At 38.8% G+C, this 22,964-nt stretch overlaps 1 protein-coding gene and 1 long non-coding RNA gene across 20 annotated transcripts in view; one reads left to right on the top strand and one right to left on the bottom strand.

The window, feature by feature from the left end:
• Positions 1 to 22,964, bottom strand: part of TENM2 (teneurin transmembrane protein 2) — a 716,795-nt gene that overhangs the window by 167,066 nt on the left and 526,765 nt on the right. For all 19 annotated transcript variants that reach the window (XM_079964734.1, XM_079964747.1, XM_079964745.1 and 16 more), the window contains one exon: positions 22,317 to 22,555. In XM_079964734.1, coding sequence (XP_079820860.1) covers positions 22,317 to 22,555 — 239 coding nt within the window. The remainder of the gene's footprint in view (positions 1 to 22,316; positions 22,556 to 22,964) is intronic.
• Positions 1,305 to 3,791, top strand: LOC307209656. Its single transcript, XR_013835701.1, has 2 exons — positions 1,305 to 1,448; positions 3,629 to 3,791. It is a non-coding gene; the product is annotated as an uncharacterized lncRNA (long non-coding RNA).

Raw genomic sequence — 22,964 nt, 5'->3', positions numbered from 1 at the left:
AGCATTATCCTTACAATGCATTGGAAAATTCTGAATAAAAAACCAAAGCAAAATTCCAGCAATATCTAAGACTTTAGAGACAAAATTCACAAGAAGCAGTTGCAAAGAAGTCTCAGTTCATGCCAGGCAACATATTTACAGAAGATTGGCTTGAAATATATTTGCATTTCTGGCATGGTAAAACATTAATGGTAGGTAATAATTTATTCTGTCTTTCATACCTTCTTAAACTCATAGAAATGGAGAGCAATTAACTGAAGTCAAGGAAGCAGTTGCTCAAAGATGTAGCACAGCATAATGTCTACAGTAGGAGTAAAAGAACCCGTCAAGTTCGTCATTTTTCTCATTGTCCCTCTACAATAGTTTAAAATTTACAACCTTGGGCTACTGACAGACACACACACAACTTCTGAATTGGGAACTATGGTGAATGGTTTGTAAATAGGCCAAGATCCAGAAGCCATATTTAAATATGGCATCTAAATCTGGTTTATTTGGAACACATTCACCATAGTTCCCACTGCAGATGTAAAAGGAAGCCATGATTAATTGCAGCTTCCTGGTTTGTTTTGCAAAAAGTAGCAAAAGATTGGTGTACCCACAGTGTATCCATATCCTGGTTTATTAAGTCAGGATTTGATCATCCAAACGGGCCACTAAATTAACACATCAGTTGTAAAATGACTGCAAATGTGTTTTGTAGAATATGGCTTCAGAAATCACTGCACCATTAAATCAAAACCTTGTCTTGTGTATATCGAAGTGTACCATCCATTTCAGTGACAAATAAGTTCCCCATTAATGTATCCTTTTGATTGCAGGAACACTGTTTAAAGTACCTATCTCTATTATAAAAACCACAGTTTCCTTTTGCCTCCTATTTGCTAGCATTAATCACAAACAGCATGGTTCCATGTTTAATTTCAATCACAGCATCTATTTCTCTCAGGGAAAAAATTAGGTTCTTATTAAAACATTTAACCTCGGTAGTTTGTATTTCTCCTAATAAGGTGAAGGGTTTTTAAGGGGGGGGGGGGAGAAATAATTATACTAAAAACTTTACAGCACATCACTTGTGAATTTTGCATCATGTTATTTTTAATTAATACAGCAATGCCTGGAGACTCATGGGCTCTCCAATTTAATAAATGAAAGGAAGTAAATAAAACAAAACAAATAAAGTGTGGTATCAAAATCTCCCTGGCAGAGGTTCTCTGTGCTACTAAGACTTTAAAAGGATAATGTTAAGAGAATATAATTGTCTCTCCACCCGCTCACTTTTGCATTATGACATCAAAGCAACATTTGCTTGTAAAATAGGTCTGCAGCGTTTTGAGTTAAATAACAACACAGGGACAGAGGCAAAGGCTGAACACAACCTAATGGTTTAAGAGGTGGTAAAGCTTGGAGAAATCTGGTGAATCAGGCACAGAACCTGAAGGAATCTGGTGAGTGAGGAATACAGCCAAGATGGAATGTTTTGCTGCAACTTTTAACAGCAATGGACTACTCCTCCCCTCCAATTTTGTACCAACAGAGTCTTCCACCTCCACTTCCTACCTTCTTTCTTGGTCTAGGAAAGGAGAAGGGAGAAAGTCTTGTGAGTGGGCAGAAGATGGCAGGTCTGACCAGGCAGGAAGACTGCCACCTGTAGTCACTAATGCCAGATTCAAGGACTCCCAAAGTGCATAGCCTGGGGCAGTTGTCAATATCTGCCTCCTTCTCTGGGGAGAACTAATCAGTTCAAAAATATATCCCACGCTTCCTGTTCTTCCATGTTTTCTAATCTCCATAAACAGATCAAAAAAGAGAAAACAAGCCCAAAGGAAGCAAACTTCAAATGTTGCAATCGGCATTTACACTTAAAAAAATATTTTATGCCAGTTTCTTTGCTGTCCAAAATGAGAATTTATATGATCACCAACAATTATTTTTGACGTTTCCACAGAATGAAGTATATTAAGAATTCAGAGGCCTACATTAAAACTTTAGTGGGCAGCTTTTTCATGCTGTTCATTTCTAAAGTTTTGGCTTTATGTGTAAAATAAGTAAATGGTAACTTTGGTAACTATGGATATATAACAGATAGGTAACGGTAAATATTTTTCTTTGAATATGGAACCCATGGAGGGAAGGAAGGAGGTCCGAAGGTTTGAAAGAACCTTTTATTTTAATATTTCGAAACAGTTAAAGATAAAATGTATAAAATTATGTAAAACCTATAAACATTTTTTTAAAAAAAATAAGTAAATGGTAAAACTCTGGAACTGCTAAATTGTGAGGATTTCACAGCGACTCTGGGTTAACACATGGTTAACACCCCTGTGACTATTTAGCTGGGAAAAGACCAGAGGAGGCAGTAAGAATCTTTTATTGGTTAATTGTAAATCCCATTCTTTATATTAGAAGTAATCAATGAAGTATTTTCCATTGATCTGATTTCATCCAAGTTCAATAATGTGTTACTTTTAACACAACATTATTATTATTAAACTAAGAGCACCATTTAAATTTCACTGCAAAACACAGCTAAAATAGAAACAGCAAGAAAATATATCCCAGTATTAATTAACTGTACTCTTCAGTCAATTAACTGCAAATTCAATAATTTGTTTAATGGCATCATATGGCATGTACAGCTCAATTTCTTTTTTCAGTTCAATATCAATCAGCAAAAGATGCTTAAACACACACACATATTTACATGCCATTATGCTAGTATGGGTTAAGTAGCCTTTCAGATCACTGCAAATTCAATCAAAAGCTTATTGCTTTCAGTGCATAAGTGGTCTGCAAAGCAATAGATTAATATGAGGCTTGCCCCGAAGAACTTGATTATTTGTGCTTTTGGGTAGATTATTTCCAGGATCCACCCTCTTATCAACATAGGTATTTTCAAGTGATTTTGACCACCCTTACCCATGTTGATCACAGCAGGGCAAAAGATTCCTTCTACAGTTTCTCTAGAGCTATTCATAGAAATCTCATCACACACTGGGAATGGCATGTAACCTTTCTTGCCACAACAAGGAGAGTAAAACAACATCTAGGGATTAGTAGGAAGTAGGAAATGAGAACTCCTGAATCCTGTGCTGCCTAATGTAAAGAATAACAGTAAAAACTCACAGTCAAGCTGAGAGAACTTCTTGCAAACAGAATAAAAACTCTTGGGGGCTTATAATACTGTAAACGCAACCATAACCACTTTTAGTCCTAGACAAACATGCCAAAGTGACTGTGGCCAAGATCTGCTTGTATTCTTAATAAACCATATTTATGCTATTAAGTGGAATTAATGAGGGAGGCGGGAGGATAATGTTTTAAATAATAATAGAAAGCAAGATGAAACGTTTTCCACAGACACACTCCAGGTGAGCAGCAGATTTTGTTCTGTGGGTTAGACATGCAACAGAGGGTTACAGAAAATCATGGGACTTTCCTAATACTCTCTCTACACAAGTCAAACTAAATCACAGAAGTAATTTGTAATCTCTGCTGCATGTGTGATTTTTTAAACCAAATTTTATTTGATATAACAACTCAAGAGAAACACAATAAAAAGGACCAACTGAAGAAGAAAAAATAAAAACTGCATTTCACTTATTAAAAAAACTTTGTTATTTTACAGGGTCACTGTAAGGACCAGTTTCAAAATCTCAACACACTAAATCCAGATAAGAAGATACATTTCAAGCTAATAATTCCACAAACCAGGTTATGATGCTGGGACTCTATGGAAGGTGTTTTCATTTGCAACATGATCAATAAATACTTGCCATGCAATATTAAAAGTGTCTTTCTTAAGCTGCCCTTAAGGAAGCATACCTTTTGTGACATATTTTCCAGTACTGCCAGACTTTATCATACCAGGCCTTGAGAGAAACGGCCTACAAGTTTTTTGAATAATTAGTAACCAACATTCAGCCAGCCATAGGGCTAAAAAGGTCTGCACTTGTCATCCTTGATCTGGCCACCTCAGATGTTAAGAAGTGCCAGAATTAGTACAGTGGTGCCTCGCAAGATGAAAACAATCCGTTCCGCGATTCTCTTCGTATAGCGGTTTTTTCGTCTTGCGAAGCAAGCCCATTGACGGCTTAGTGGATTAGCGCTGTTGGCGGCTTAGCGGCTTTTAGCGGCTTATCAGCTTAGCGGATAAGCGGCTTAGCGGCTTAGAAAAAGGGGGGGGAGGAAAAAAAAGTCGGAAAAACTCGCAAGACATTTCATCTTGCAAAGCAAGCCCATAGGGAATTTCGTTTTGCGAAGCGCCTCCAAAACGGAAAACCCTTTCGTCTAGCAGGTTTTTCATCTTGCGAGGCATTCGTCTTGCGGGGCACCACTGTATGGCGATGGGCATATGGTCCTTGTCCGTTGTCTTTAATTTCAGTGAAGATTTTGTTCGGAAAAGAAGCTACTGTGGAACAGTCCCATCAAAGAAGGAAATAGGTCCCGTTCTTATTTCTGTACCACCGACAGACAGGGATGCTATTGTAGAGATAGTGGCATAACACTGCGGTAAGACGATCCCACAAACATCCTGCCCCCTCTTGACTGCTTCAGTTAGTGGAACTGGCACTATTACAAGTGCCACATAATACCCATTCCACATTGGTAAGAACTTAATCTTTTAGTGTGGCACCACATATACTTTGGAACTCCCTGCCTATTGATATCAAGCAGGTGCCTTCACTGTATTATTTTCTGTACAAGCTAAAAATATTCTTGTTTAGGCAAGCGTATCCAGGTGCTTATAAATGCTGGTGTCCATTTTAATCTGTTTTAATATTGTAACATTTTGGAGAAAAAGTTCCTAAGCCAGTGCAATCCCCTCTCCTGCCCTTATTGAAACTGATTGAGCCTGCTTTATTTTCTTTATTTTATTTTATTTACTGCATTTATAGCCCATCTTTTTCTCCAAGGAGCTAAAGGTAGCATACATGGGTCTCCTTCTCCTCATTTAATCCCGACAACAATCCTGTGAGGTAGGTCAGACTAAGAAGCAGTGACCAGCCAAAGGTCACCCAGAATGCTGGTCTTTGCCCAAACAAGTGTGAGTAGGGATGGGGCAGGGCCAAGGACTTAAGCCTAGCTGTCTGGCTGGATGCAGAGGATGCACCAGCTAGGGAACCCCCAAGAGAACCCCAAGGGAAGAAGGCTCAAGAGTCAGGGGATTGGTGGTGGGACGACAATGCATGGTCAGAGGGAGCAGACTGAGAGGGGGTGGTGTCGGAAGCTGAAGATGTAACAGGATTTTGGTGAGCCAGAAGAGTCTGTGGCAGAGAGCAGTCTAGAATCAGAGACATAAAAGGTGGGGGGGGAGAGGCAGAGATCAGTCAGGCTGCTGAAGAAGCCAGTGGGTCTCCTCCTTCTGCTGAGACCAGCTCCTTTCCCTCTGGTCTCCCAGGATCAGAAGAGGTATGAAGAGGGCAGAGCAGAGACTGACTCATCAACAGAGTCTCAGGTTGCTTGGTAAGGATCTGGGAGTGGAGGAGGCTTAGGCAGCTGTAGGATGCTGGGGATCTTCAGTCCTTGCAAATGCTTCATTGGGCAAGATCTACTGGGAAGAGTTGCTGTGCTCACTAGGCCTGCTCTCTGGAGCTGTTTGTTTCTTTGAATAAAGAATTAACTTCACTGAAGTCGTGTGAGTTATGACTGACCTGCTTCTAGCACCTGTCCTGACAGTAATGCACATTTCATTTGAATATATTCCATCAACACCCAGGGTGAGATTTGTATCAGGGTAGGTATGGCCCACTCAGCCACTAGTTCATTGAGACTTACTTTACAAGATGTTCATTACATTGCTCAAAAATCACATGATGTTTTTTTAAATAGGTGCAGGGCTGTAGAGAGATTATTCTTCTTTAAATAGATTTTATGAGGTAAAATTTTGTTTTTAAAGTAATATTTATAGGAATTCATTCTGTATACATTATATTCACTTGCTGCTAGGGGCTATAAGAAATATAATGTATATTCAATAGTACTGCAGGTGACTGGAGCAGTTGAACTGTGAGTTAACGTTCCGTCAAAACAAGAACTGCTTTGAGAGAAAGGTCCTATATATAGCAGACTGAAATTGTGGGACAATTCATCCTAATATAACAAAATATGCTTAAGTCTAATGCATGGAGAGGTTGAGACCATAGACTAAGCTATCTTGCAAGGTTTAGCTAGGTGACATGCCCTAAGCTTGGGAGAAAGGGTTATATCAAAGCCTTTGTTCTCTCTCTCTTTTCCCAACCAGTAAGGATGTCGGGATTGGTTGCTCCAAGCATAGACTGTGTGGCTTTATTTGTATTTCTATGCAAATAATTTTGAAACACATTAATTTTGAAACTAAATTGTACTGCCTGTCTTTTCTTGCTACTGTATGGAAAAGCACATTAATCTTATCTTTGGTAAGTTAAAAATGGTTTTTCTTACAAACTCTTCAAACGTGCAGTCTCTTTCTACACTAAGGGGAAGTGGGAAACTCTTGAACTAAGGAGGAGATATTTTAAAGGTCTAACAGCCTCTATTTCCACACTCTACTCTGCCACATGTTTTGTGATTTTAAATCTCACCAAAGAGTACTTGCCTCAAACCTGGATCTAGGCACCCAGGAAATTACCCTTTTGTTCTTTAGCCAAATTACAAAAAAACTAAAATACCAACAGAAACCTGGTGAGTTTATAACCAGACAGATCATTGGACATTCTGCCTCACCCCATTGGACCAGATTTGTGGCCTGATGCAAGGGGAGATTTCCACTCAAATTTTAAAATATTAGCTGGAAGGAGAATTTGATTGAGCATAAAAGGCTGGTCAAGTTATTCAGCCTTTGGAGACTGTCATTGCAGTCAGGTCATCATGTGAAGCAGCAGCAGAATGTGGAAGTGGGAGCAAAAGGCCAGGGAAAGGAGACTGTGGCTTGCAGAGGCTAGGGAAGCCAGCAAGGAGCCAAGAATTGGAATCACAGGTTGTAGTGGAAAGTCTGTGAAGGAATTAAATTATCACAAGAATGAGACATTGAGGGAACTTAGCAGCCAAGGGTCAACATCAACTCTGCAGTGCCTGAAATAGCAGAGGTTGCTGTGCCCAGATGAAGATTTTAAGGGGTCTGGTTTGAAGACTGAGAGTCTCCAGAGCATGAGGACCAAATAGAAAACTTGGCAGGTGCAGCCCTCAGTGCCAATTGGTTAGGAGTTAACCAGGTTGGGGGGGCTAGGGTACTGAGACTAGGTTTAAATAGAGTGAAGAACTCTATTCTAACAGCAGCAGAGGAAGGAAAATTATTTCCAGAGGGTGGTGGTTTAAACATCACTGCATACCCAGTTTACAAAAAAAGACATGATTGGAAGCAACAAAGCTAACATCACGTGTAGATATGATAGTACGGCAACTAAACCAGGAGAAAACCCAGAAAGCCTATAAGGTAAGGAAAAGTAGTCCATTACTAAGAATGTCTCTAATCAGAAATTGTCAGATGTAAGTGTGAAAGGTCAAGTGGAATTCAATCTTGCACAGAACGAAGAAAATAGCAAACTATGTATATATGAAGACAAAGGCAGAACAAATCTACAGTAGCGTACAAGGAATGGAAAGGAGATTAAATGGTATATGGCCAAAAAACAACAGCACCCCACAGTCAAGATTTCGCCTCAGTTTTTGAACTCAACAGGCCTGTGTTAGAAAGAAGATGGGGATGGAAGTGTGAGACTATGAGTGTTAGCAATTATGATGTTGTGGAGACAGCTCTTCATGTTTTCAATAAATGGAGTAAGAGTAAACCTGGGAGTCAGCTTAACTTCAGTGGTGACTAAAGGCCCAGAAGCAATTGTAACAAAGGAGTGAGAAAAAACAGAAATGTGTGAAACCATCACCTGCTTTCTGTGAGCCTTTTAAGTGCACACTAGCAGAATGCACATTAATTTACAAATCTGTTGTTTATAAAATGTTAGACACTGGACATACACCATGGTGTAAACAGGGCAATTCAAGCTAAAGGAAAGGAAAGTAACTGTTTCTGTATTTCTGAGAACTAATAGCTGTTTCTTGCACAGCTTCATTGTTTCACTATTATCTGTTAATACAACAGCAGACAAAGTGCAGCTGTGGTCCTCAGCATATTCGGCATTTCTTGTCTGAGCATAATCCCTCAGGTAATGAAAAACCCATTTCTATTTCCACATCCTCACTACTCTTCATAGTGAAGGCCCTTGCAGCCTGTTTCCCATTTATTGAAGCTTATTCCTCATCCAAGCTGTCTGGTTAGTATTAAAGAATTAGCTTTTAAAATGCTGCTTTGCCAATATTTATTTTAGGATTTTTCTGATAAATTCCTGAGATTTAAAACTATCAAGAACCCAAATATTCTAAACCTAAATATCTGATCCACACCAGAGAACTCTAGTGACTTTTAAATACCATTTAGGTTTGTAAAGAAATGGATTACGTATACCATATTTTAAAATCAAGAGTTAAGAAGATAAGATTAGGCTCAAAAATTGAAGCTACTATATACTCATGTTAGAGTAAGAATAATCTTCAAGCCTCTGAATATTTACAACAGGAAGGTCCACAAAGGGCCGTCGGCCTTTATAGCTTTCTGAACACTGTTGGAAATGGCTTTATGCTGATTCCTTTAATCATATAATAATGGTTACTATACAAAGAAACTGAGTGCAACAGTACATAATTGTTGCCTTGAACATTCTTAAAGGTTCCGGTTTTATAACTCTTTTAAGATCCTTTTTCTGTTTTCTTCCTCTTTTGTGCACTCACATTACAATTATGCCTTTATATCAGTGGTATCTCTTGGCCCTCCAGATGTCGCAGGACTTAAACTTCTATCAACCCCAGCCAGCATGGTCAATCATCAGGAGCGGTCTGAGTTGTAGATCAACAAATCTGGAGAGGTACAGGTTGTCCCTCCCTGCTATGCATGGTAAAATGGATCATTTTCATAGAATCATAGAATCATCTTCTATATTTGATGTTTACTCACCCCACCCCTGCATAGTCCCAAATGTGCACTAGGGCAGTTGAATAGTGACCAATGTAGCATTTGTAAACTTCTTGACATAATATTTTGTTTTAGCGAATAAATGCCTCCAAAGCAAGAACTTGTACATGTGGTCAGCACCAAGTCCACATGGGAAGTTGTAATGCCCACAGGAATTTACACTGAGCTATGGCAACACGCTGATATTGTTTCTTTTCAACCCAATGTTTATCATGTCATTTTGTTGTTTAGTCGTTTAGTCGTGTCCGACTCTTCGTGACCCCATGGATCAGAGCACGCCAGGCACTCCTGTCTTCCACTGCCTCCCGCAGTTTGGTCAAACTCATGCTGGTAGTTTTGAGAACACCATCCAACCATCTTGTCCTCTGTCGTCCCCTTCTCCTTGTGCCCTCCATCTTTCCCAACATCAGGGTCTTTTCCAGGGAGTCTTCTCTTCTCATGAGGTGGCCAAAGTATTGAAGTCTCAGCTTCACGATCTGTCCTTCCAGTGAGCACTCAGGGCTGATTTCCATAGGAATGGATAGGTTTGATCTTCTTGCAGTCCATGGGACTCTCAAGAGTTTCCTCCAGCACCATAATTCAAAAGCATCAATTCTTCGGCAATTAGCCTTCTTTATGGTCCAGCTCTTACTTCCATACATCACTACTGGGAAAACCATAGCTTTAACTATACAGACCTTTGTTGGCAAGGTGATGTCTCTGCTTTTTAAGATTCTCTCTAGGTTTGTCATTGTTTTTCTTATCATGTCATAGAAGTTCCATTTTTAAAAGAGGATTTCATACTAATGAACATCATATAATTTGTTATCACCTGGTTAGCAAATTTTCTTTTCAATTTCCCAGTCTCAAACGCAACATTAACAAAATTGTAAACTGGTACCAGTACTTCAGTGACTGTTTCTGCGTTTGCCCTTTATTTCAACATAATCACATTTCCCATAGGGTCTTTATTTACTATGTTTGTGCTGTTTATTGTAATTTATGAAATAAAATAACATTTCTTGTTAGTTCACCCGATGAGAAAGCAAACGATCAATACAATAAAGCACAATTAACTTATTCTTTTTTTCTTGGAGAACTTTGTGGGGGAGGGAATAGAGAAGTATGTTGTGAGAGTGGAGAGAGTTATACTTTATAAATTTATACAAATATGTATGTGAACAATTCGGGGGGAATTAGGTTGAAAGTGATAGAATAGGCTTTAGCCACAACTATGTTAAGTCTAAGGGACGCAGGTGGCGCTGTGGTCTAAACAACTAAGCCTTGGGCTTGCCGATCAAAAGGTCGGTGGTTTCGAACCCCCACAATGGGGTGAGCTCCCATTGCTCGGTCCCAGCTCCTGCCAACCTAGCAGTTCGAAAGCACACCAAAAAAAGTGCAAGTAGGTACCACTCCGGCGGGAAGGTAAACGACGTTTCCGTGCGCTGCTCTGATGTCAGTGCTCCGTTGCACCAGAAGCGGCTTAGTCATGCTGGTCACATGACCCAGAAAATCTGTCTGCGGAGCGGACAAACACTGGCTCCCTCAGCCTGTAAAGTGAGATGGGTGCCACACCCCCAGAGTCGTTCGCAACTGGACTTAACTGTCAGGGGTCCCTTTACCTATGTTAAGTCTGATTGATTTCTGTGGGACTCATTGTGACTAACTTTGGCTGGACTGTGTGACCTGCAATTTATTCCAAAATTGAATGTAAAAGTTCTTATTTTTAAAAAAATTGTAGCATGTTTTTGAGTGAGGTTAGCTAAAATAATAAAATGAATAAACAAAAAATAATAAACTTTAAATTAGGGGAATCAGAAGAGCACAACTGATTTAGAGAAAGTTAGAACATTAAGAAATGTAGCATTTCATAAAAGATACTGGAGGCTTTTAGTTTCCATAGAAATATCTTGAAGTGCACATACTCAAGACCAAATAGTTTACTTGACATATAACATTTGTGAGGAGCATCTTTTTTCTTCTCCTCTTGTAGTAAACATAAAGACCAAACATTTCAAAAACCCGCTTTGCTGTAGTTTCCTTCAAGGTTATAAACAATATGTTTCCACTTCAAGTTATATTTAAAGCATAATGTTTTAGCTTATATCCACGCCAGCGCCTAACTACTTCCTACAACAGAACACATTAGTCCTCAAGTGCAGTACCTATATTAGCAACGGGCCAATTGACCTTTCAGAAAGTCTCTTCTAATCCAAATCAACTTGAGCAAAGCAAATAAATATCAAGTAAATAGAGTATGTGTACCCAGCAGGCAAATGGAAACCTATCTCACCATATTCTGCTGGGGGGGGGGGGGAATAGTAAGTCAAGAAGTTTCTACTTCCTGTAAGTTTCTTAGAAAAGGCCTACTGGAAACCAGAGATCTTAGCAAAGATGAATTATCATAGTACAAGAAAACATTCTACCCAGATAAAAGCACTCAAGAAGAAGGAAGAGCAGGGCAAGTGAATTGTGCAGTCTTGAGAAAGTCCCAAGGACCAAACAGAGAGGCATGGTAGGCCACATTTGCCACCCAGGCCTCATGTTCCCCATTAGGCAGAATTAGGTGACTGCCTCAGCTGGCAGAAGCTGCAGTGTGTGTGTGTGTGTGTGTGTGTGTATGTGTGTGATGGCAATTCCTTGACTGCACCCTTCTGTGGAAAGAGTTGTGTGTGTCATGTAGTCTGTCCTGTACCCTCAAAACTAGCCTGCTGCCTTAAGGTATAGCAGATGACATTATCCTGCTCTAGTTTTGAAATAAAATTGCCAGACTTTTTGCTTCTGTACATGGAACAGTGGGGTATCATCTTACCCACTGCCTCAGACAACACACTGTCTTGGACAGGCCTTTAATAAGCTGTTGGATTCAGCGGAGAACAGGGACCAAAGTCACAATAACTATGGCAGCCAGAGAGGAAAAAAAAGACAGGGCACTTACAGAGTCCATAGTTGTGTAGAAGGTGGAATTTCATTGAGTGCAGCTTCTCGTGCAATCTTTGTTTGCTGGAGCTCCCTCTTAAAGGTGCGGTGCAGGAGCCTGGGCAAGCTAATGCTCCCTCTCTCTGTGTGAGGGAGGGTCTGGAAGATGAATCCTCATATTACCGTTGTCAAGTGGGAGTGTCAGGCCCAGAACTATTGTTAGGCAGAGTGAGGCTGCCACATCAAGCAACAGATACTGAGGGGTTGGTTGTATGGTGTTGGGGAGCTGGTGTATTGCATTTAACTTGCCTTCCAACACCTAAGTGAGCCTCCTGCCTTTAGGTGTGGTAAAGGATCTCTGTCCTATACCCAGTTTATAAATACTGAATTGCCATTCTAGTTAGCTTTGGCACGTAGAATTGTAAGGGGCGATCTTGTCCTTTTCTTCAGGCAGCAAAATGTCAGACCCTTTAGTTCCAAGCACTCTACTATAAATGAATATTCCTATCCCTGTAGATTCAATTACATTTAGTAATATTTTCACTTTCCAATATATTTACGTCACCAAAATCAGCTTAGATTCAGCAACAATGCAATAAAATGAATGGGGGGGGGACCCTTATAGAAATTAATTCTGAATAATCAGGATGTGAAGTTAATTAGAGCGAAGAGGTGTTGTTTTTACTAGCATTATTGTTTAGGCAAAGGCAGAATTTACTGAAGAGATATTTATTCACTTCATCATAGAAAATTGTGCCTAAAATTTGATAGAATTCTATATCTCCTGTCAGTTCCATTCCCACATTCCACCACAAAATGCTACATTGCAGCATTTTTATTACCCTTTCTAATTATTATTTTCACACTCTTTATTTCATACCTACTTTTTACACTTTGTTTGCTTTCTCATCATTTTCTCACTTACTTTCCTGCTCTTTTGCGTATCCTTCCTCAGGTTTCGGGGGCATTTATTGTATTACTGAGACGGTATCTTAATTGTTGCTTTAATCCATATGCAGCAAAACAATACTGTAAAACTTAAAGAATGTGATTTATTCTGAAGAAGTTTAATGCTATACATGCTCTGACTTTTAAAATGCAACTTAAAATAGAACACATTCTGCTTAGAAAAATATAGTTAAACCCACAGCTAAAATGGGAAACACTTTCATTGTTGTTGATAAATTTATCATTTGCACTTTGTTTATGCTTTGAAGATAAGTATACACTAACCTCTCAGGTAAATTTTAAATGCTATAATATACGGACAGAATAGCTCCACAATGCCTTGACTTTTTTAATTCTAATGTGCCTGAGACACATCATGCAAGCCCAGTCTTGAAGGTTCTAAGAAAAAATGTATTCAGAAGCATAAAGAAGTACTATGGATGCAGAGTGAATTAAGTGGAGAGAGATAAGGCTTAAAATCCCTTGTTACACATAGACACAAACACATGTATACAGAAGTCCAGAGGAATATGGAAAAGAATGATAATAATGACAATCCAAAAAAAATTTCCTAGACACCTTAACACTGCAAAATAAAAGGTGTGAGTTAACCCTCCCTTAGTGTCAGGTGTGGGGGACAGGGAGTCCAGGTTAGACTGGACAGAGGTGTCCCTCCGCCCAGCCTTGCTAGTCTCCATCAGCATCACTCCGCCTCCACAGAGATCCCTGTTCTGCTTCCTAAACATGAGAATGGGGTAAAATGCTACTGGCAGGTTTCCCGCAGCCAATGGAAAACTCAAAAATGTAGCTTCCCAAGGGTGGAAGGGGCTAAGACAACTCAGGATCCAATACAGCTGGCTCCACCGCCATCACTTGACAATATGAGGCCCAGTTTGTGTTCAATTGCTGTGATCTACCTGCCCCACCTTTCACTCCAGCTTGTGCGCCAGTAAGGCTGTGGATGGAGTGGTGGCCCTGTTATTCTGTTAAGCTCCTCTGGGCAGCACCTGGGATCTGGATTGTGTTCTTCCTCATTCTTCTTCTGCTAGTGGCAGTGAAATGCAAGTCTTTTGTCAGGAAAAAGGAAATATTTTCCCAACTGAGAATGAGCAACTTGAGATTTCAATCTCCCTGGAATTTCCCTTATTATGCAAAACCGGGTGTTCACAATCAATTTTAACGTGGACCTATTTTAATGTAATGCCACAGTCCTGTGGTGGGATCTCGTAACATGTTTTTACCTCTTCAAAGCAGCTGTGGGTGAGTTTTGATTTTGACAGGAGTAGCGTAAACACATCCATTTTATCCGATTATGAAGCTGCTATTATAGCCACTTGGGGTGGGAGAAAGACACTGGGTAACTAACTCTGTTGTTCCAGTCATAACAAGAGTGAGTGATGTAGATTGGGGAAATACACGTGGAAAGTTTTTGGGTTGTTTTTTAACTTTCTAAATGCTGTTTTTGAAATAAAATTGGAGCCCACAAAACCACTTTAAAGTGTCAGACGATCCAGTTGTGTATGTTCTACATCATATCTGCCTAAGCTCTCAGTTTTAATGTACCAAAATATAACCTGTAATAATGAAAAAGAAAGCCTTAGTCTATTAAAAAAATCAACACACTAAACCAGAGAAAGGACTGCATTTCCCATTTAGGGAGCAAATTGTGAGTTGGTTAAGAGCCCAACAACCCTTCTTTCAGAGAGCAAGAACTTTTAAAAACATGTGTTTCAGAAGTCTGGGTCTGGGAATGTGGAACTCAAACACGGGGGGCCATGCACAACAAACCAAGTACATTAACAATACTTACACAGTCAAATCACACACAACACTGGATTCATTGCAGCCAATTGCAAATTAATCATCAAGTCAAACACTAGTGTCCTGCAGTATGCTCTATTCTGCAGCCCACTGTGCAACCCCCCTTGGGAAAGAAATGAGAAATTTTGAGGGCTATTGAACACTGACCTTTCAGAGTGAATTGTCACACAAGTTATTTAACACTGATATTTCTGGTAGGAGTGGACTTCAAGCTCACTCTTCCTGCCGAGTAATGGCCTAGTATCAGTATGCAAGGCTATGATATGATGCAGACAAATCTTATCAAAGGGCCAGGCAATGCAGGCAAAAACATCCTTTGACGAGATGATCGCTAAAATGGCCCAGGAGGGAGCTAGAAAGAAGCTTACAGTCCTGAAACCAATTGTAAAACTTTTATGCCACCTATAGAGAATTGTATTCCCTGGAAACCAGAGTGTGTCATGTCACTTCAGAACACCAACTGTACCATAATTTAAGTATATTCTTAATTTAAAAAACCCACAAATTATTATTATTAATTGAATGCATTTGTTGCTTTCCACAAAAAAGTCTCAATACAAGATTAAACTAATAATTTATGGAATCTTGCTCATTCACTAGTGCTGCATTTTCTATCAGTTCTACCAATTTGGTTCTGCCCTTTTGTGAAGTAAAGATTTGGAGTCTTGGCTAAAGAAGTGTTTGCAAAGGAAGAGCTCCTTCAAATCCTGAATAAATTCCCTAGTGCACTGAAGTAAGACTGAAACCCAACCTACATATATTTTCCACTGTTTTATTAAATCAACTTGCAAAAAAAAAAAAAAAGTACAGAAGGAAAACAGAGGCTTCCCCTGACTGTAGTGAAAGTTTTCATTAACTTTGGCTGTAAAAAGACATCTAGTGTAATCTAAGCAAGAAAAAAGCCACAATTGCATCAGAAGTGTAATCAGAATGATAGGTATTATGAAGTACTTACTAAGACAATAACCCCCTGTGAATAAAGTTTGCAACAAATTTACAGCCGTGTCCCAAAGTAATGCAGAAGAGGCCACCGGGGAGGAATTCACTCTAATGGATCCGAAGAAGGCATAACAGCAAAATGACGATAGCTAGAAGTAAAGGCTTCCTGTACGCTAAAATTAATATGTGTGGTACAAAGACATTGGGATGAAATTCTGGATAGGCTCTGGGGACTAGTTGCTCAGGGCATTCCTTAAAACTTGCAGGTGCTTTCACAAAGGGCTTTAAAAATACTTCTTTAATATTCGAAGCCCCTTTGGTCACATCATAATGATTTGCAACATTCATGCCCATATGTTAATGTTTTTCACTTGCACAGCCCAATTCTAGGCTTATTCTTTTGGAGGGAAGCGTCCCTCTGACTTCAGTGGAGCTTATCTCCAAGTGAGAATGCATAGCATTGCAGTCTTAATTATGCAATTACTGTACTGTTTTCCAGTACAGAAAAGACCAGGTAGGCCTATAGGAGGAAATCTTAGTTGCAATTTCTGTACAGTATAGCCAAAGAAGAAGTCACACAACACTGCAACCACTCAAACAAATCAGCTGCTGATTTCCAGATTACAAATCATAGCAACAAAAGTCACAAGTCTTTTAAAAGCCTTTGTTGAAACCAAGCACATGTTCTCCCTCAGACATGTGACTGATTTATTTGTTTTTAAAATATATTTCTATACTGTTCTTCACCAAAACAGTCATAGGACAGGTTGCATCAGAACAAAGTAATACAAAGCATAATACTCAATAAACCAAATCATTAAAACAATTCCAATCAATACATAAATGTCACAATTAGCATCAAAAATGTCGGCAGAGCATAGATTATTATGAAGTGGAAATTGCAGTTTTTTTGAGTGAAGGAGACTGCGAGTGGAAGCAAATGACAAAACTTGGCTCCAGATCACGGCTTGTTTAGAGATAAACAAAGCACAATTCCTGGTTCAATTCTCACACAGCTAAGCAAAATATTGTGATTTGGTCTGCCCACCCCCACCCCCCACCCCGTTCACTATAGGAGAGAAGCAAAGCAGGAGCAATCTGCTCATCCATAGCAAAGCATTAACCATGGCTTACCATGATGTGTGAACACTTCTGTATCTTAGTAGTGGTGAAAATGAAGAGAAATAGCATATTAAAGATATTGCAAGCCAATTAAAAAAAAAATATTTGAGCACTTCAAGTTTCTGATATAAAATTATTGACTTCAGGGAGCAGAAATGTAAAAGATAAAATAGCATAAAATGTTAGGTGGCAAACATATGAAACTAGAAAACTAAAAACCTTAGTTATTGGTGTGTGTGTGTGAGAGAGAGGGGGGGTAGGTAAAAAACAATGTGATGAATAAGGTCATCATTTCAGTCTTGCTAGCACTTTCTCTTTGTATCCTAACTGAAAGACAGAGCCAAAAAAATCTTAATTTACTCTTTAATTGGCTCATTCACCTTGACCTTCAACTAAATCCAACTGCAGTCATTGTAGTGCCAATGCCAAAGGTGGCAGCCAGCCAAAAGTAAGTTCTTTCCAACCATATAGATGTAGTTATCCATTTTTCACAGACTGAGATATTCTTTACTGTTTTAGTGTTTGTATAACCTCTCAAACATTTCTAGTTAAACATGTTCCAAGTCATCTCTGGATTGTAATGAATTATAAATCTGAAAGCATTCATATATCAACATATCCAACTAGTATATATCCAATTAATAACTTAATACATCTAATTAATGATACAGGGTTTTGTGTTTTTTTTTTATAAATACACATATATCAAAGTTGTTACTCTAAAACTATGTCATTTGCTTTGGGGTTTCTTGCATGTATAATGAAACCTGCAGTTTTCCCCTCAATGCTGTATGACTATTATCTAGCACAAATCGTGTACCAGTACCATGACATCCTTAACATGTGTAGACATAATATTTTTAAGACATGCTATAATTTCTGTCTTACTGCTGATGTCACATTAATGTTAGCCTCAATCCTGCAGCAACTGTGTAACTATTGGGCAGTGAAAATATTATGGACAGAAGTAAGGACTATAATGCATAGGAGAGCAGTGCTGGCTAGAGAAATGGCTGATTACGGTACTTCCTAACACCCCTGCTTCAGGGGAAAAAATACTCAGGGGATGGAAAGAGTTAAAAGAAATGCATGCAAACACTTTTAAATAACAGGAAGCTATATAAGTGTCTTTACAGAGGAGCAGATAACTAAATATAGGATATATGTAAGTAAAAGCATGAAAACCCTTTTAATACACCCAAATATCATGTAGGCTTGATCAGTAGGAGAGGCAGCAAACAATTGTGCCTCATACTGATGTCAGCCCAGTCTGCATGTAATGTTTACTAGGATAGTAGTCCTCAAACTTTTCAGACCTGGGACTTATTTTTTCGCTCAACCATGGTTTGTGTCACATTTATTATTATTTTTACTATATATTTGTTTGATGGTACTGTTGTTGCATCTACCTTAGTCACGGTCCCCATCCCTAGTTGAAGCCCAAAGTGTTAGGCAACATCCTGATACATCTTCCATCACTTTTGGTGATGTGATTTAACTGGCCAACTATGAAACAGCTGAGCCCTACTAGGCATGGAAATATATTACTATGAAAACTTAATAGGTGTTAAGATTGTGCTAATTAAGTTCCTGTTAGAATACTGAATATGGTTGACTATGTTGCAAAGCTGGATTGTAGGAAAGTAGCCAAAGACAGCAGTTTCTGTGCCAACTGGAGATGGGGTGTGTGGTCAAATCCCAAGGTACAGTTATGACACCAGTTCTGAAAATCTTATGGTTGATCTTATGAGCTACTATGTTAACGTAACAGATTGTAGGAATTGGAAGTTTTCTTGTTATACTTGCCTTCTTGTGCCAAAATGTAGACCATCATGGGTCAATCTTTTATTTAATCAATTTAGAAGAGAGAACTGATGATTTAAGGTCTAAAATAATAATTTTATCTACATTTTCAGTCAAAAGCTGAGAACTAAATGGATTGTATTCTCCCTATTCTGTGCAGACACTAGGGCTGTTATATAAATGTCTCTTCTTCACCATCTTTTTCTGTCATTTCCCCTTTATTTCCCCAAGTCCAGGTCTATTTCACATGATGGAAGGCAGCAAAATAGTCCCAGCACTCTAAAATTCATCAGTATGAGTCTCAACATATCAATTTTCAAGTAGAACAACTTTAAATACATTGCAGGCTTTTAGCTTCCCTAGAAAATAATACTTCTATTGTTTCCCAAGGAAACCCTAAGTACCCAAAATTACCACGCTTTTAACATACTGACATGTTGATGGCCTGATGCTTTTCCAAGCTCAGAGTCAGATTGACAGAAGTCAGAGTAGTTTAGAGGAACACTTAAAATATGGCATTTTACATTGGGAAAGAATTACTGCAGCGAAAAAAAATGACAAGGTGACTTTCTAATTCTCAAAGTTTGGCATGGAAGGAGAGAACAAAAATGAATTTAACTGACAAACGCTTTCATCTCTGATCCAGCTACAAAGAGCAAAGATAGGCCAACAATAGGGTTTGTGGTATATGCTTCATATTAACTACTCAGAGCAATGCTGACTGTATTTTTTTCTGGGTTTATCACTTGATCCACTGTTTTAGAGGCACACCTGTTTTAAAAGGACTAAATCCCAATCTCATAGCCTTCACAATGGATTTTGTTATATTTTGGTTTGGAGCTTTCAGAAATATCTGACAAAGTGGTGACAAGTTTTTGACACAATGTGCTGATGCTTAAAGAAACCCAACACAACAACATAATGTACAATATATATGTCACATGATGTTAGAAGGATCACACAGAGAAACCCCTTAAAGAAAACTTACTGCTGAACTGATACACTTGCTTTCTTTCTAATTATGTAAAACTGCCACATCTTAGTCAATTGCATTTGTGCAAAAGTAGGAGGGAGCACAGACGACAAAAATTAATACATGAAAGCTGTTGAAACTGCTCTATAAAAACCATCTCTTTAAAAATAGTTCAATCTTCAAAACTTTAATACGTTTCCATCTTCTTTTCCCCTGAGATAAAACTTTTTCGTCTTGCTTTTAATTTTATGCTGTTGCTTTTGTTGTCCAGCATTACTGTTTCAGGGAAAAGTGAAAGATGGCACAGAGCAAAATTTCCCAGCCTAAATGCCTCCAGGAAAAAACCAAAACATTTCTGTTGAACCTCTTTGGGGGTGCATAAATATGCATATGTGTAATAAATATCATATGGAACATAATACATTCCACATACTTTGCCATGCACATTATATTTGTACTTTTGTAGTAACTGACTTTACATGTTACCAATATGAGAATAGAAACATGGGTTTTTAATGAAATAATTAAGGGGTGGCTTTTGTTTGTTTGTTTGACCTCTAGCTAGTGTAGTATGATGCCCTGAAATATTCACCTACAATATTCTATTTCCATCTAATATAATAATGACGCCTGTAAATTAAATATCAAATCTTGCTAAGGTCACGACTTAGAAGCATGTTGTGGACAACTTATTTGAAAAGTTAAACTGTACATTGTATATAAATGAATTTATCTGTATCTATAAAAAGCAGAATTTAAGAAATGCTTAACGGCAATTTAACTCCTGTACTCGTCTTACTGGCAGCCAATTGAAATGTTACTCCACCATATGGAGGCTGATAAATGCTTCCCTATGGTGGCACTTCTTCACAGCTGGGGATAACATTTGCAAGCACTTTTAGCACTTAACCTGTGTGTTCTTCCAATCCTGTGTACAGTTTCTCTGCCAGTATAGTTGCAGCGTGGGATGTTCAGCACTGCCATACAAACTACTTAACTGGTACAGCACATGGTATAAGGCAGGGCTTCCAAACACCCAGCACTGCCACAGAAGCATTTTAAGTAGCTTCTAGAGGGAGTGTGGCCACAGTTTTAAAGGAATAGCTTTTGTTACTTTTGCAAAGTAACAAACAGCATACATCTTAAATACACAACTGGAAGTAGAATTTTCAAAACAGAACAACACAAATAATGTTAGCCACAATAACACTCAGTAGCATTCAAAATATTTTTCTATTACAGTCATACCTCGGGTTGCGAATGTGATCCGTGCGGGAGGCACATTCGCAACCCACAGTCTTCGCAGCCTGAAGCGTCTTGTCTGTGCATGACGTCATTTTATGTTTTTGCGCATGCGCGAGCACTGAAACCGAGAAATAACCCATTCCGGTACTTCCGGGTTCGGCGCGGTTCGCAACCTGAAAACGCGCAACCCGCAGCGTTTGTAACCCGAGGTATGACTGTATACTTCTATACCACTCTTCAGAAAGTCCAGTGCTGTTTCTATGGGTTCCAAAAAGTTTTCCATCTTGACACTTACCAGGCTGACACCTTATTTTGACTGTTTTTATCCTCGCTCTCCAATGACAATGTTAATAAATGTTCACGAATGTTAAACAATGAATTAGCTTTTGTGCCAGGTACAGAAGATGAGCAATGCAATCCTATACATACTTACTCAGAAGTAAGTTCTACTATATGGGATTTTATTACCTAGTAAGTGTATTTAGGATTAGAGTCTAACGTAGAAGAGGGATGCAGACTGCACAAATACTAGTTTGGTTCCTTTTAAAGGAAATTCACTCTCCACTAACAAATGCCATTATTCATTCATATTTTTCTCCCTTTTATTTGCCACACATGTATCTTGGGCAAAATTAAAGCTTTTTTGCTTGTATTTCTATACATAATCTTCAAACTCCCAGCAAAAAGACCTCTGTCCAAAGCAAAATGTATAGATATGTGGAGCTTGCAGCATGCACTCTAATTAATGGTTGCATGTTTAATAACTGAGACAGTGGCTTTTATGTAATCAAAGAATGAAGTTTGTAAATTATGTAGGTTTATTTGATTTTTAGCAAACTTATGGCTGTCATTAGAATTATGGTGGAGGTGGAAAAGCCCATTCACTGCCAGATTGTCTTGATACAGTAGACTTAACATCTGAGGACACATAAAAGATCAATACCAGGACCAGCCAATAGTACACGGAACAAGCTGATTCAGAAACAAAGACAATACGCAATCTAACAATGCAAGAGTATGGAGCAGCTAAATCAGTGCCATAGAGCATGACACGATGGAATAAGAACAAAAGTTAAAGAGGGGCTTTATGTATGTTGACTTTCAAAGTACCAATTATTGTGCAGAGAACAAAACCTGTAAAAAAGAAATAGTGGCTATACAGTATTCCAATTCACTAGCTATTCTGCCTCCCACCACCACCAGCCTGCCCCATTCAACTCAGGATGTATAAAACTGAGAGAATTAGGTCGTATAAAGAATCCAACACTTGTTGTTATCTGAAAACAATACAAACTGGGCATACTTCAGGGTTTTACAGTGAAGTATTTCGTAGCCCAAACTATTAAAAAAGCTTGGTATATATGCTAACAAATTTAGAAAACAACAGCCCTCCTATCTAGTTAAAATTAGATTAGATTCTAAAACCTCCAGTGTCTTTAAGCAATGTATTCTCTCCCCCTACCCCCAAATAACTGAAGAAAGGGATTTTGGATGAGGGGTACGGCAGGGTGGAGTGAAGCAGTTGCACACTTCATGTGAGATTTTTTTGAAATATGGACTTACCTATGAAATAGGCCAGCAGGATGGCGAGCAAGATCGCAGCAGCAATCGCTGATAAAGCAGCACATTTCCAGCTACAGTACTTAGAAGGCTTTTTCAGCTTGAACGCATTTCTGGAAAAAGTATTTCTTGGTAGCAGTCTGGGAGGTGGTGTGTAAACTGTTCCTGAGGTCAAAGGGTATCCAGGGGAAGAACTGCTGAATAGAGGAGTTGTTCCAGAAGATGTCTTGAACAAGAAATGCCTGAAATGCAAACAAATGAAGCACAGTTAACAAATACAGGACAGACGAATAACTCAGCTGTTTTAGAATATGAAGTAAAATAGTGGCACAGCCGTTCAATAACTACTCCTTGTGGAGCAAAATCCATAGTTTAACTATGTGCTGGGTGAAGAAGTACTTTCTGTCGTCTGTTCTGAACCTTCCAACATTCAGCTTCACTGGATGTAAATGAGTTCTAGTGTTATAAGATAGGGAAAAAACTAGTCTCTATCCACTTTTTCCATACCATGAACAATTCTATATCCTTCAATCATGTCTTCTCTTATTCATATTTTCTCTAAACTATAAAGCCCCAAATGCTGTAACTTTTTCTCATAGGGGAGAGTCTCCAATCACTAGAACAGCCCAGTTGCTCTTTTCTGAACCATTT

Source organism: Podarcis cretensis, assembly GCF_951804945.1.
Source record: "Podarcis cretensis genome assembly, chromosome: 2".
Lineage (NCBI taxonomy): Eukaryota > Metazoa > Chordata > Lepidosauria > Squamata > Lacertidae > Podarcis > Podarcis cretensis.
Note: the sequence above shows the minus strand (reverse complement) of the source record. Positions and strands in the feature narration are given on the sequence as shown.